A 15,231-nucleotide genomic window follows, 5' to 3' on the forward strand; every position below is an offset into this window, starting at 1 on the left:
ACTATTTAATACTTAATTATAAACGCTTATATTTCAAAAAGAATATCAAAAAAAAAAAAAAGAAAAAAGAACAGAATTAGAAGATGAAAGTGAATGGCCCTGCACATGCATAAACAGAAGCAAAACTATAAATTAGGTCAACATAAGGGTTGACCCAAGACTATGTAAGAGTAAATAGGTATATAAATGAAAAAGTAACTTCTGTCTAATGAATTTCAACTCAAAAACGAGATTAGCGGATCAACTTAATCAATACTAAAGTCCAAATTCAAAGTCACCGGTGAGGGTTTGATCCTATCCGCCTCAAACGTTGCTTCAAACGGTACTTGGATTGTCTGAAAACAACATGAGGTCCACGGTATTAAAGTAATAATTTTTTGTTGATCCTAGGGGTTACATTTGTGTTAATAATCAAAACATAATCGCCTTAATTGTAACCTTTGGGGGGTATATCTCGCCTCAAATTTTTCTTTATTTTTTCCTTGGTTGTAAACAACATTGTGGTGTATCATTTATTAAGAATTGAAATGATGACTTCTATTGGTACCCGTAGCGACCAACAATAATTGATTTTCCGGCACAAGAAACTACGGAAAATTAGCTGAAGACCAGGAGTGGCTGATCGTACGTTACGAAATAAATAAGTAAAACAAGTTTGCACACCCTTTATAAATCCGTCTCTTGTGGTGTCTTCTTAAGAACTTTATATATTTGCAGATAAAGAATAGCTTTTTATTTGTATATACCGTGCGTTAAATTAACAGATTCTGACTGTCTTTGATACATTCAGCATTCAGCCGCGTTGGTGTTTGAAACGTCAAACTTACAAATTTTTTGAAAATAAAAGTGCAAATGGTGTTCTCTGTGGAACATAATGATTGAGTCCTACCTCAGAAATGGAGTTGCCATTGAAAGTGCTGTTTTACAAGAATTCCAACAAACGTTGTTAGAAACACTGTGCGCGTATTTCGTGAAACAGGTAGTGTCCACCACAAAAAAGGGGTTGGACGACCAACATTGTGTACCAATGAAGACATGGAAGATGTTGAAGAACCCATGGAAAATAATCCATCAACTTCGTTGAGGCATCTGTTGCAAGAAGTTGGACTTTCCGTGGGTATCTGCCATAAAATTGTGAAAAAAAAGTTCCAGTTTTTCCCGTACGAACTTCATGCCTATCACTGGCCTACTGCAGATGGTTTCTTAAACAACTCATTGATGATAACTTGCTGGATTTAACATTCTTTTCTGTTGTGTCAATTTGGATCACAATTGTGAAATTTTGTTTTATAGGTAATATGAGATGTTGGAATGCTGAAAATCCACATGTCTTTCGTGAAACACCACTCTATCCTATTAAAATCTCTGTGTGGTGCGCAATGTATCATTGGAACCAAATTCTTCTCATCTGATGTTTGTCTGTTCTGAGGCAAATAGTTCAAAACTTTTTTTTGTCCAAATGTATCAAACACGTTGTTTTATTGTTCGACCTGTTTCTCTTATGTATGCTGTGTTGCAGGCCTGACATTGTAACTTATATACCCATTTTTCTTCTCCTTTTTTCTCTAATTTTTCAATTTTACCAGTATTTATTTTATTGTCACGTGTTATGTTTTCTCATAATTCTGCATTATATTTCCTGTATACAATAGTGCGGTGTTTCTTTATATTTGTTCTGGCGCGGAGTGCAGGGAAATTGGGTGAACGGTCAAACAATTGCTCCAAAACTTTAACTACATTAAAGAAACGTAAGGCCTTGCCTGCTTCTAGTGAATTTTCCACTTTTCTCATTGGAAAATGTTACAATCAACGATTTAACAAAGACACGTATGTCAGTTCGGACACGTGCAGTACTACTAATAAAAATTTGGTTAATATCATTATTTAGAGAGAAATTCCAACGCCTCTGACGAACAGGCTAACAAATACAGATTCTTTGAAAAATTATAAAATATCATTCTGCGAATTCTATCTAATTTATGATAATCCTTGCAAGTTAAAATAAAGAGATACGTGGACTGGTAAAGTGCAAGTAAGGAAGCGTGCTGTGGGTATTTTTCAAGTGAATTTGTCATTAACAAAATTTTGTGATGACTACGTCAACATTTTAACAAGGATAGATGTATCAATTTGAATAGATGCAGTACAATATTTACTGAGGAGACACACAAAACAAAACAATTTATTATTTTTTTCACAACCGCACTTCCACAAAAATTTACTATGCTTGTTAAGTCTATTAAAATACCTATGACAGCATTTCCTTTTGTCATGAACACTTAAAATTTTTACCGTCGTGACATAGAGGACGAAACCCATAAATGAGTTACTGCTGGTGGGCACTGTCGGAACAGGACCCGATTCCATCGCAATACCGTGACTAGACGCACGGTTTCCATGGCAACGGTGTAAACAAAACGTCTAAATCAGCCATGATTTGGTCTTTAGATGTAAGTGGATGTAAGTTTTGATATACTTTATACAAGTGGAGCGAGATATTTAGAAATTAATTTTGAAAAATTAGTTTTGATTAAGTATGACACAAATTTCTGCATAATTTTTTAAATATTGAAAATTACTATTTTGCCATGTCCAGTGTATTTGTAGACGTTGTAATTTTGGGGGGAGACGTACCTTTGTGCCCCTGGTACCAGTCGCCCCTAGTATTTTACATATTTTGGGTAGGATTTGTTCGATAAAAATTTTGAGATGACGTTATTAACATTTTGGTAACGGTAAACGGATACATTTTGATCAACGATTTACCATGCTTATGATAATGTTAAAACGTTTGCAAGAATTCAGAGCTATCGATTTCGAAGTTTCAAAATTAGTAAATTGCAAAATGTGATTATGCAATTTTGATTTTTTTTCCAAAAATTTGGATATCTACGGTAAAAACTCAACACGAATTCGTAAACAACAAGAGCTGGAATATCTTATTATATAAAATTGAAATAAGGTAGGCGAATATTGTAAATTTTCGTTGGCGTTTTATTATCCACACGACATTCCTAGCATGCATGTAAAATTTGACCATAATCTGTTATCTATTTAATATAAATCGACACAAATAGACGACAGACAGACAAACGGGCAGACAGACAGACGACAAACAGACAAACAAGCAGACAGACAGACGACAGACAGACAGACAGACGACAGACGACAAACGACAAGCCAATTTGTAGATTTATCTATATGGTGGGACGATATTTAATGAAAAATTATTTTATTTAGAGAAGATGAAATGTTGCGAAGACCTATAGTTTTTCATTTTTGTCGTGCCAATCAAAATTTGATGAGTCAAAAGTTCCTGAAGAAATTAAAAATGTATGGAAAGTAATTTAAACATGCGATGTATATATTAGAATAATTATGTTAATTACCGAAAAACGTGACGCTCAGGACAACAAATTAGCATCAAATGTTAATAACAAAACAAACAGGAGAAAACAAATACAAGGGTAGTGTATGGCCAGACGTTTCGATAGAAATAGATGTTTGTTAATTAATTAGACTCGTTTCCCAACAACCTAACAGACTTTTATTTTAAGGGTTTAATTCTAAAGGTAAATAGGGAGTTAATTTAATTTAATTAATCAGAAGTATGTCAAAACTGAAAAAAAAATGTGTGGTAACCTACATTCATTCCCGATATTGATTGTAACTTATTTCTGGAGTTATTTATAGGCACGTAATCTATTCCAGTTATCTAATCTCGTTACCGTCCTGTTAATGTAATTATCATAAAGACAGACCAATTTGTCGAAGTGCCAGATTTAGTTCTACTAATAAGATTATAATAAGACCGGAATCTGTCTCGACCTTAATTGCCTGTCTTGAGGAAAAATTTGAACTCATTTTATTTATGAAAGCGAGCAGGAAGAAAACAGAAAATAAAAACGTACCTATGCCATGAAGCGAAACTTGTGTTTCATCTGCGTATATTAAGAACCGTAATTTCTCATATTTATGGACGATTTTTTGTTATTTAGCGTTGCATTATCATATTTTGTGCGGAAGTTGCAGGCAGACGAAGACATAAATCAAAATTTAGTACAACGACACGCAAGAAAACACCTCGCCGCCGTAGATAACGAATTCTTGAAATGATTCATTTCCATATAATTAGAATATCCAGCCAATAGTGCAGCCCGGATGAAAAATTACATTAAACAAAGCGTAAGCATAATGAGATGTCTCTTGGATAGGATAGGAAATTGAAAACCGACACCAACTAAGAAATTTCCTGGTGGTGTTTACGCAAAAAATTAAATCGCAAATCTTTTAAATAGGATATTCTTCGCTCCTCCGAGCAGCATTATGATAACACGAGGTTGTTAGAGAGAAATACTGCCTTAATATCTTAGCCTTGCTTGGTGGGCTTGGATAACAATGCATCATATTCATAACGCTCTTCGCGTTGTAAGCACATTACAACCGGCTGTAATGGGCAAGTTCTATTGATATTACCGCTGTTCTAGCTAATGCTGATATTACTGCACTCGGCAATTCCACTTCATGTTCCTTCATGTCGGTGATATTATGTTGTTATCGATGCATTGCCCTCGCGCAGTCACAGTTCACGACGTTCCACGCCGTATTCGAAAATTTTATCTTTGAATGGAAATCGTCGCAAGGTCAAATTGGATTTTTATATTGAAGCGATTATAAGATTTTCTGCGCGAAATTCACGACATGAATAAAAATTAGGATCCGGAGCGCCTTTTTTGGTTAAGTTTCCAAAGGTCCTGATGAATAGTTCCAATAAACGGGTAATGGGTTATTGATGCGATTTGATTTCTGACAATTACTTTACCCTAAAAATTGAACGGAGATCTTAGGAAAACCTGAACCCTTTGGGGAATCTTCTTACAGCTTCTACCACTTCGAATTTACCTTTGTTTATTAAGACCGTTTTTTATGATGAGATTTCAAACTTGTTGTAAATTTCTGAAACAAGGTAATTAATTGCCTTGAGAATTTCGTTTGATATACTTTTTTTCATAAGTTATTTTTTTTTTTAACAGTAAGTTTGACTGAGTTTCTAAGAAAGTTTTACTTCCGGAGCAGTAAAGTAAGTAAGTTCAGTATTGTAAAAAATTCCATCCATAGAGGCTACTTTAATATTTTCTTGTCGTTTCCTGATCCTAGAAAATGATAAAATAGGCTTCAGTTTCCGTTTATCGTCTGGGTGAATATTTATTAGTCAGATGTCTGATTATTATTGGCAAAAATTATAGGTATTTTAGAAATATCGTGTAGATGACGTCATCTCTAAATTGTATATAGTAAATAGGTTTTAATTTGTATAAAATAACATACTCCTAGACGTGTAGTTTATACACAGGTGTTGAGTTTTTACTCAAGCCATCAAAATTTTTGGGAAAAGAAAATCAAAATCATATAAGAACACTAGCTGACCCGGCCACGCGTTGCTGTGGCTAAAGTTTTTGTTATATTACATTATAGTAAACAATCTAAGAGGAACAATAAGAGAACATCAGTCACGGAGTCCACTATGCTTTTTCACACAGATGGTATTTGTAAAAAAATATGGTGATCTCCTTATTTGACTTTCTACTACTATAACCCTTTAGTACAATGAAATTATTTACGAACAAAGACGAAACTGTTGATGTTGGTATACAAATTCACTGGATTGAGATTTGAAGGGGAAGTACGTTGAACACAATTAATTAAAATGTTCTTACACTTGATAAATTTCAATGCCTGACAATATTGACATACTTTATCCATTCCACCGGTAGCAATTTTTGAATGCGCTGAGTAGTTTAATATCTGGTGCATATTCAAAGGCAAGCCGAACGAATGATGCACGTGTTAATGAGCGGCTGATCCGTTGCCTTTGTCGATCTAGTACTCGTACTGTAGCTATGTTTCGTTCTCGTGCCGCTCTTGTTCTCGTAATATTCTGTTGCCGACGTTCGTCACGCTGTTCTTGAGATTCTTGTGCACGACTTTCTGCAGTCCTGATTCTTTCAGCTGCATTTCTTGTTTCGATTTGTTCTGGTAATTGCTGAGCTCTTTCAACACGTTTGCGTCGTGACCCTTTGCTGCTCGCGTTGTTGAGGTTAGATTTTTTCGGTGGCATTTGACTGACAATAATAATTTAATCGTTTAAATATTAGAAACCCAGTCGAAAGGTATCGACATCTGTTAGAATCATTTGGAGTTAACAGATAATTGTGACTGTCAAATAATAGCAGACAAATAATTAGCAATAAATTAAAATTGCGACTATAATTTGAGATTTAAACTATCCTATCCCTCAAGTTGGATCGAACTGCACATGGTGTGCGAATTTTATTATAATCGGTTAAGTGGTTTAGGAGTCCATTGAGGACCAACATTGTGACACGAGATTTATATATATTAAGATATGCAATTTCATTTTGAATTTTCAAATTCGAATATTTTGAAATTTTGCCCATGTTTTGAAGTTATCGTAAACACAGTAAATTTTAATCAAAACAGATCTGTTTATCCCCCTCAAAAAAAAATTGCCTAATAGATCCTAGCGAAAACGTGCAAAAACCAAAAACAATTGGCCAAAATTCTGAATCAGCCTCAATTAGTTAAGAAACGTTATAATTTCGATTTAACTGCGTTGATTTTGTCTTAAAACTTTTTTCTATTAAATTTTATGATCGCAAAATGAACTAAAACAAGAAATTCATTAGAATACACAATATAAAAACTTCAATATTCAAAAAAAAAAGAAAAACCAACGAAAACAAAGTAATAATCACCCTACTTACAAGAAACATATACATTGTGTTACGAAAGAAGCCCTTACGCCGCCCCGGTACGACGCCTATGGGTTCTAGTACGTATGTACGGTGATGGATAACTCATCGGCCGGCGGTTCGCTGACGAAAAATCTGGAAACGGAAGTCGCGATGAGCAACCCAGAAAAACCTCGAAGCGGCGTTCTCGATCCATCGAGAGGAACGTATAGATTTAATAGAGACCACCGTCGGGAATGATTATTATTGAATCGACTGGTGGAGTCCAGCGAATGTGGAGAATCCAGCCAAGTTGCAATTAAGAGTAAATTTGACTGCGTTTTTTATGGCCTGACGGAACCTCGAAATTTTACATGGTAAATGCCGTTTAAATTTTATGAAATAGCATACTTCTGTACTTGTGATTTATGAATCCGCCTGGAATTTTTACCCATGATCTTCGTAATAAATCCCTATGTATTTAATTTTGATCCATGCATTTTTTACTTATTTTAGTGAAATCCGTGATCCCGTGAATATTCGACAAATAAAACAATGCTGTTTATTCAGTAGGACCCGTTTGTCAATAATTGTTGTCATTGACGATTTTGCTGCATGTAGTTATGCTGAATTGAACGCCCAGATTATTAAACATCCGTGTTTGAATGGAAAAAAATAATTGCCAGGAACCATTATAGTTTAAAATCGATTGAATATCACAGTACAGCGTAATGGTTGTCTCAGCAATTACTTGCACGAGGAACAATTGTAAAATAGAACCTAATTAACGTCCATCAAAACGGAGTCTAGTTATTTCAGACGGTCTGTTTAATTGTTATAATTTAAATTCGTGCACTTATTTATTTCTTTGGAGTGTTTTAGTACGGAAATTTTAATTAGACACAGCATGAAATTCTACAAATATAATAAAAATATTTAGAAAGTGTTCAAATTGTATTGTAACTAATAATATTATATCCAGATGTATATAATACTTAAATTTTTATATCTCTTATATTCATTGCGTTTGTTGTATATTAAAAAGGCTCACGCAGAGTGAGACAGGATTTAAAACTGGAGTATGTTGCTTAATTAACTTGAATAAAATCGGTAAACCCCAACAACGCACTGACCCTTAATACTTTCAACTCAACTTTTTATTTTTGTTCTCCATTGTATTATGCAATTCCGTAAACATGGTGTTTGGAGAAATTTATGTAAATTACAGAACTTTTCTACAGTATAACCAGGCTTCATGCGATGTAAGTGTTTAATGAGTTGGCGAGTAACGACTTATAAAAATTTCAGCTTCATTTTAATGATATTTTTAAAATACGTGTAACGTAAATGTATATAGCCTGTGTGGGAGTATGTGGGGCTAAATATAAATTTTATAGACGAAAATTGTGCAAATCAGGATGGTGCTTTGAATATAAAATTTTAAAATTGGGTTATTATCTTTTTAGTTGTTGGGGCGTAAAAATGTTACGTTTAGACAGAACTGCCTTTAAAAGACACTGTTTTTTTTTGCCTACAACCTCCATCTAGAGACGGCATTGAATCGATAAAATTCATTTATAATTTTGTAGGTTGTTTAGATGTAAAAGTGCTATGAAATAAAATCGCTGACTTCAATCAACAAGTGTAATTAAGGGATAAAAAAATGTAGGGCAAAAGGGTAATCGTGTTCAGCGAACTGCATCCTGTTATCATTCGTTTGTTAACCCGAGACCCATTTATAACTTGTTTTACATAATTGTCGTTACATAATAACTCGTCCCATTATAGTCAATCATGACAGTTACCATTATTTTTTCTCTATACTGATAATATAGAGCGCGCTTCATTTAAAATCTTTCCACATTTTTAACTTTATAAATCTAACAATTGTAAATATTCCAAGCAATGTTGTCTTCTATATAGTGTTTTATATAAAAGTATAAAATTAATATCTGTAGATCTTTTTTACCCACATTTAAGTTGAACGCCTTATGAAATTCCGAATCTCTTCTTAAACTTATCTCGTGGCAAAAACTACAGTGCTGCGGTTTGATTGTTAAGATGCTTCGAGCGGCGGCTCCATCGATTTTGAGCCCATTAGACGGGAAATATCGCGAATATTAAGAGAAGGGTCTGTGAATTTTTTACCTATCCGTAGCTTTTAGTGAGTGACGTTCGGATATATAATGTTATAAATGCAGGCTGTAGTATTACAACATGACGCAATCAATTTTCTCAGTAGACTACCTTACAAGAAAGGAGTGATGTATCACCTAGGGGTTTCAAGGGGCCAGACTATTGACAGAAATTGGAAATAGATTGAATATCGACCTTTTATCAGACAGCTCGGGCATTACATATTCCGAGAGCTTTTATCAAAGTTATCAGTTAAATTGGTTGTTTAACCGAACGACTTTAAAATAAACTTTGCTGTTGACTGCGGAAAGTTTTGATATTTTGCCATTCCTCTATTTCAGATTCACAACTCCAGCGAAAACGTTGTAGTTTTGTCTTCCGTTCAACTCTCTACCAGCGGTGTTTACAGATGCGAGGTCTCTGGAGAGGCTCCCTCCTTTCAAACCGTCACCGAACATGGGGAGATGATGGTCGTAGGTAAGCCAACAGCTTCATTTGTACCTTGTTTGTAATTATCTTGAGCACATTTCTACGCCACACGAGCAACTGAATCGCGTATGTTTCAGTTTTTGTTATCTGAACGTTTCCTGAAACAGGGTTTAACAGGAGCTAAGTGGGCTTTTTTGGCGATGCGGAGAATTTCGGGTAATTTAGGAAAATATGCGGCTTTAACTGATAAATCATGTAGTGCGTCAAATGTGAAACGATGAATATTTGTTCAGACTTTTTGTGTGCTAGAAGAGCTTTATTTTCGGACCAATGCAAAAATTGGAAAATCAACCGACAATCCAAAAACAGCTTTTTCACGTAAGCTATTTTACCATAATGAATGTGGCGTGGCTTGCTATTTCCAAAACCGCTTCCTTTTAAAAATATAAATTAGGGCTAAAATGGGTTTATGATTTTCGAGTGTATTTGCATTTTATATATAAACGATCATAGATTTACTTTTTACCTCCCAAGCGTAAGCGAAGGAAGTACCTATTGTAATTGAGTCCGTCGACCGAATTTCTACTTTTACGTTTTCTCAACCTTTTATGGCCCCTACAGTACGAAGAAATAGGTTTCCCGTTTCCGTCTGTCCGTTTGTCTGTCGTCTCGGATTTTTTTAAATGGTGAGAAATATCAATGGTTAAATGGTTTAGAAATTTTATTTCTGGTTGTATACTTGAACTTTTTAGGCTCCCAATTTCCTGTGAATAATCGTACGTTATATATTATATAAGTAAATTTATATAATCGTTTCGTTCCTGAAGCGGAAGATTTTTGAAATAATTAATATCTCGAAAAATTCCTTTCATCAACTGTGGAAAAATTGTTGGAATTATCGAAAAACTGAAACCTCAAGTACCTTCTACAGTGTACAAGAAAATGTCTTTGGGTAACTTTAGAAGTGTACCCGGAAAGCGGCCAAAAAATTTGATCCAGAAGGATATTAAAAAAATTAAATTTTTGAAATGTTATCTAAAATCCACAAAAAAATCTGAAACATAGATTCCGAATCAACATTTTCTGCAATATTCAGTTCGAAATTGAAATATTTTAAATATCTAGAAAATGTCAGATTTCATTATCGATTCTGGAACAATTTTTAGAACTTTCGAAAAACTAGGGTCGCAAATAACAATCTACAAGAAAATGTCCGTGGGTAATTTTTGCAAGATGCTAGGAAAACTGTCAAAAGTTTCAATTTTTGGTATAGTTTTGAAAATTGCATTCTATCCTATAAGATTTTATTGACGATAACGAGACGGTGAGAAATATTTATGGCTAACACCAGTTCACTCGAATTTGTCTGAGAACATTTGGTAGGTAGTTGTACTCATAAAATAATGGTCATTTCTGTTCATGAGTAGCGATGGTCCCTGCCCGGACCTGGATTATTCTGGTTTTTAACATCTGGGGATTACCGGCACGCGACAACTTAAGTTCTAAATACCTCTTGCTATTGTACTACTGTCCGTCTCGTTATTGCCAATAAAATTTTCTGAAATATTCGGTTTGAAAGTGAGGCTTCTGAAATATCTCAAAAAATGTAATATGTTATCTATTAATTCTAGAAATTTTCGAAAAGTTGAAGCCGAAAATAATTTCTACAGGGTCCCGTTTTACACTCAAAATCACCACTGGGTGGTCTTAACTGTGTAATTGTATTTTTTACGTTCAGAGCGCAAGTATTATAATAGGGTTAATCCGGACAATGGCCACTTTCATATTTTGTTTCATGACGCCTACAGTGCGAAAAAATATCTCTCCTGTTTCTGTCTGTCTGCGTCGATTTTTATTAGACAGATAATCTCCGAAACTACTGGACTTCCTGTTGTAAAATTGTATACGTAATTGTGTAGATAGTAAAAAGGTTAACCAAAATTTGTATAATCATCCTCAGCAACAATTTGATGACGTCCCCCCAAATTTTTGTACATTAAACATTGTTTAAATTTTATAAAATAATCTATTGCTATACTTGTGGTTTATGCATCCGCCTCAATTTTTAGCATGTTTCATTGAAAATTAAAATTTTATAATTTTTCAAAGAAGCGGGATTTGTTGCACTGTACTTCAGAGGTGAGAGAATGTTTTGTCGAAATAACCTTCGACCAATTTTTTGTTCGACTTACTTTTGCTGTATTTTTCTTGGCATTACAGTTTACTGTATGTTATTTTAAGGATTAAGACTATTAAGTATTTTCAGAAAATATGTGTAATATGACTCAAATACAACATTCCTGAAAAAATATGTTTTTGAAAAGGTACTTTGTGGTTGTGTATGTAAAGAAAAATTGTATAAACTTTTCAGGACTTATTCTTAAAAGTGAATTAACTATAGAATAGATACATATATACATTTTTGTAAATTATAAAAATAGAAATTAGCTCAATTATATTTTGGTGATCTGGTTGTAATGGCTTCCATAGTTCAGAAACAACATTTCATTTCTGATTTAGGGAAACCGTTTAGAATTGCTTAATATATATCACTCGAATTTAATATTTGTTAGTAAAACAGCTAATAGTTAATATAATTTTTAAATTTGATTTTCGACTTTTTTGCGGGTTTGTAATTCGATAACTTTTTTTATTTTCAATGCGAAGAACCTGACAAATATTTAACTGTCCTGAATTATCACATCAATATTGTAAAACTACAGATATAACTACCCCAATGACTTTTTTTAGTTCTTGAAACACTCAAAAGCTGAAGAATCTTGTGTGGTAATTGATTTAGGTTCCATTTGGCAAATATTTAAAAGCTAACGAGAAATATCTCAACTGAGTGTTCTCCAATTCGCAAGAGGAATATAAAAAAAATTATAAAAGTAGGTTGATAATAGCGAATTTATTATTCATGCAGAAGGAGGAAAGTGTGTATATAGTACTTTATTTTTTGCCCTATGATTTGTTTATGTCTTTTTATTTCAACGTAAACTTGTAATTTACGTCAAATGAAAACATGTCTACGCTATAATAATGCTCCATTTTTTGTGAAAGTTTTTGTTTGTCTCTGTCAGTAGGACTAATATCATTTCAAAGTGAGTTGCTAGTTATTTCCTTTCATTTTTACTTCCCGAGCGTAAGCAAAGGAAGTATTGTAATCGAGTCCGTCGGCCGACTCTCTACTTTTACGTTTTCTCGATCTTTCATGACCCCTAGAAGACGAAGAAATAGGTCTCCCATTTCCGTCTGTCTGTCCGTCTGTCCGTCTGTCCGTCTGTCCGTCTGTCCGTCCGTCTGTCCGTCTGTCCGTCTGTCCGTCCGTCTGTCCGTCTGTCCGTCTGTCCGTCCGTCTGTCCGTCTGTCCGTCCGTCTGTCCGTCTGTTGTCCCGGATTTTTATTAGACAGATAATCTCCGAAAGTACTCGACCGATTGTTGTGAAATTTTGTACTTATATTAAGAATATCATGTAGATGGTAAAACGCTAACCAAAATTTGTCTAATCATCCCCACCACTAATGCGATGACGTCACTTCAAAATTGTACATAGTAAATGGGTTTTCAATTGTATAAAATAACATAGTCCTACACATGTAGTTTACAACTCCGAATCGACTTTTCACCCGAAACGTCCAGATTTTTGGAAAAAAAATCAAAATTATAAAACAACATTTTGAAATTTAATTTTTAATCTGCTAACCAGAATGCTTTGAAATGTTGCAGATGTTTTAAGGCTATAAAGAGCATCATAAATCTTTAGTCAAAAAATATTTGCTTACCCCCTCCAAAAACTTGATGACGTCAGCTCAAAAGTTTGTGGAATAAATCATATCTAAAATGTACAAAATATGATGAGTCTGTACTTGTGATCTATCACTCCATTCATATTTTTTGGATTTGCATATACAGGGTGACTCAAAAAAATTAATGAATGCGTAAATATATTTTATTGATTTAATCAGGAACTACAAAACCGAATGCTCTGAAATCTTGCAGATGTTTTAAGGTCATAAAGAGCATAATAAATGTTTAGTCAAAATATATTTGCTTATCCCCTCCAAAAACTTGATGACGTCAGCTCGAAAGTTTGCCGAATAAATCTTATCTAAACTGTACAAAATATGATGAGTCTGTACTTGTAATTTATCACTCCATTCATATTTTTTGGATTTGCATATACAGGGTGACTCAAAAAAATTAATGAATGCGTAAATTTATTTTTTCGATTTAATCATGAACTGCAAAACCGAATGCTTTGAAATCTTGCAGATGTTTTAAGGTTATAAAGAGCATAATAAATGTTTAGTCAAAATACATTTGCTTATCCCCTCCAAAAAATTGATGACGTCAGCTCGAAAGTTTGCCGAATAAATCATATCTAAAATGTACAAAATATGATGAGTCTGTACTTGTGATCTATCACTCCATTCATATTTTTTGGATTTGCATATACAGGGTGACTCAAAAAAATTAATGAATGCGTAAATTTATTTTACTGATTTACTCAGAAACAACAAAACCGAATTCTTTGAAATCCACTGCGAAAAAAAAAACATAATAGGCATGCAGTCGTCACGTTTCCGACAGCGAGGGAAGTACTGTCGAAACTCTTTAGACCAATTTTTAATATTTAATGTTTGTTGTTACTCCTGCAACTGTAGCTGAAAATGTCTAAGAATTTCTATATACCGAATCGGTGCGGGCATTCATGCACTTGAACCTCCAGTCGGAATGATTAGTCTTCATGTGGCTAACTAAATAGTACAAAAAAAGGTGAGTTTTTCCTTGAAATTCACGCATATCCAGTGACTTTCAATTGAAGTTTAGGTTTAAAACACGAAGATCTTCGCATTACAGACTCAGTTTTAGGGGAGAAAATATTGAGAGAACAATAATTGTTTATCTATATTTTTAGTTACAGCTCATCGTACTGTCCTGAAGTTCTGGTAATGTAGTGATATTGTGTATCTGATATTTAGAATCATTCAAAGCATCCGACTACTAGGTTTTAACAAGCAGCTAAAATAAAGAGAGCAGTTACAGATGTGTTCCTAATACCACTGGAGACACCTAGAATTAAAAGCCTAATCCCCATATAATCTTTATTTTATTGACACATATAATACGTACTAGTACTCTAAAGAAGCTGGATCATGTTTACGTGTATGTGTCAAACGCTTTTTCGCTTCACAGAAATAGAATTATTTTGTGCACGAAGTATGAATATATAGATAGAAAAAGGTACGGGTTAAACGTAGTTTCCTAACTTCGAACGTTTAATATCGGGCATGCATTGACTCTCAAAAAGCACGAATCAGCCAAAAAATAATCCTCGGATTAACTTTTTTTTTGCATTAGTCTAGACCATTCTAACCTATTACATTTGCGGTTTTTATTTGCACTTTTGTAGTTTCGTAAACTTTTAGAGCTTGAATATGTAAAATAGACCATTAATCTGAAGAAAAATAGAAAACAAATAAAGTAGTTTAAGGAGAGCGCTTAAATTAGTCGACGGGGAAGCGACGAGGCCTTGTCTCGATTGGTTTAGCTCTCAGCCGCGCAGTAATTACATTTAAGAAAATTGGTGCTCCTACTCCGGAACCGGAGTGGTACAGAATGGCTCCGGAAATAAGCTAACATTCCAGGATTGGGAAATGTCCCGAAGGAATAACCAGCCCTGTTGTTAGGCCTCCGCCGCTATCGGCATTTTAACAATAAATGAATTCCCGATTTCTTTATTGAAATTGTTGATTCTTTATTGAAAACTTATTACGGCGCCTTTTTAAAGGTTTGGAACGATTTCCTCCGTAATGATTAAGACTAAATAAGACTCAAACGAACTATGAATTTCAATTTGTGGCATTATGTAGTGAAGATGAAATCTTCGCTCGTTTATTTATAAAGATA

At 34.0% G+C, this 15,231-nt stretch overlaps 1 protein-coding gene across 1 annotated transcript in view; it reads left to right on the forward strand.

The window, feature by feature from the left end:
* The window catches only part of LOC135129166 (uncharacterized), a 301,564-nt gene that overhangs the window by 227,409 nt on the left and 58,924 nt on the right, over positions 1–15,231 (forward strand). Inside the window, exon 3 of the mRNA XM_064056277.1 lies at positions 9,230–9,365. Within this exon, the coding sequence (XP_063912347.1) occupies positions 9,230–9,365 (136 nt within the window). The remainder of the gene's footprint in view (positions 1–9,229; positions 9,366–15,231) is intronic.

This window comes from Zophobas morio, unplaced genomic scaffold (assembly GCF_036711695.1).
Source record: "Zophobas morio isolate AGI-343-1 ecotype UQ-CSIRO unplaced genomic scaffold, CSIRO_AGI_Zmor_V1 ptg000002l, whole genome shotgun sequence".
NCBI classification, from domain to species: domain Eukaryota; kingdom Metazoa; phylum Arthropoda; class Insecta; order Coleoptera; family Tenebrionidae; genus Zophobas; species Zophobas morio.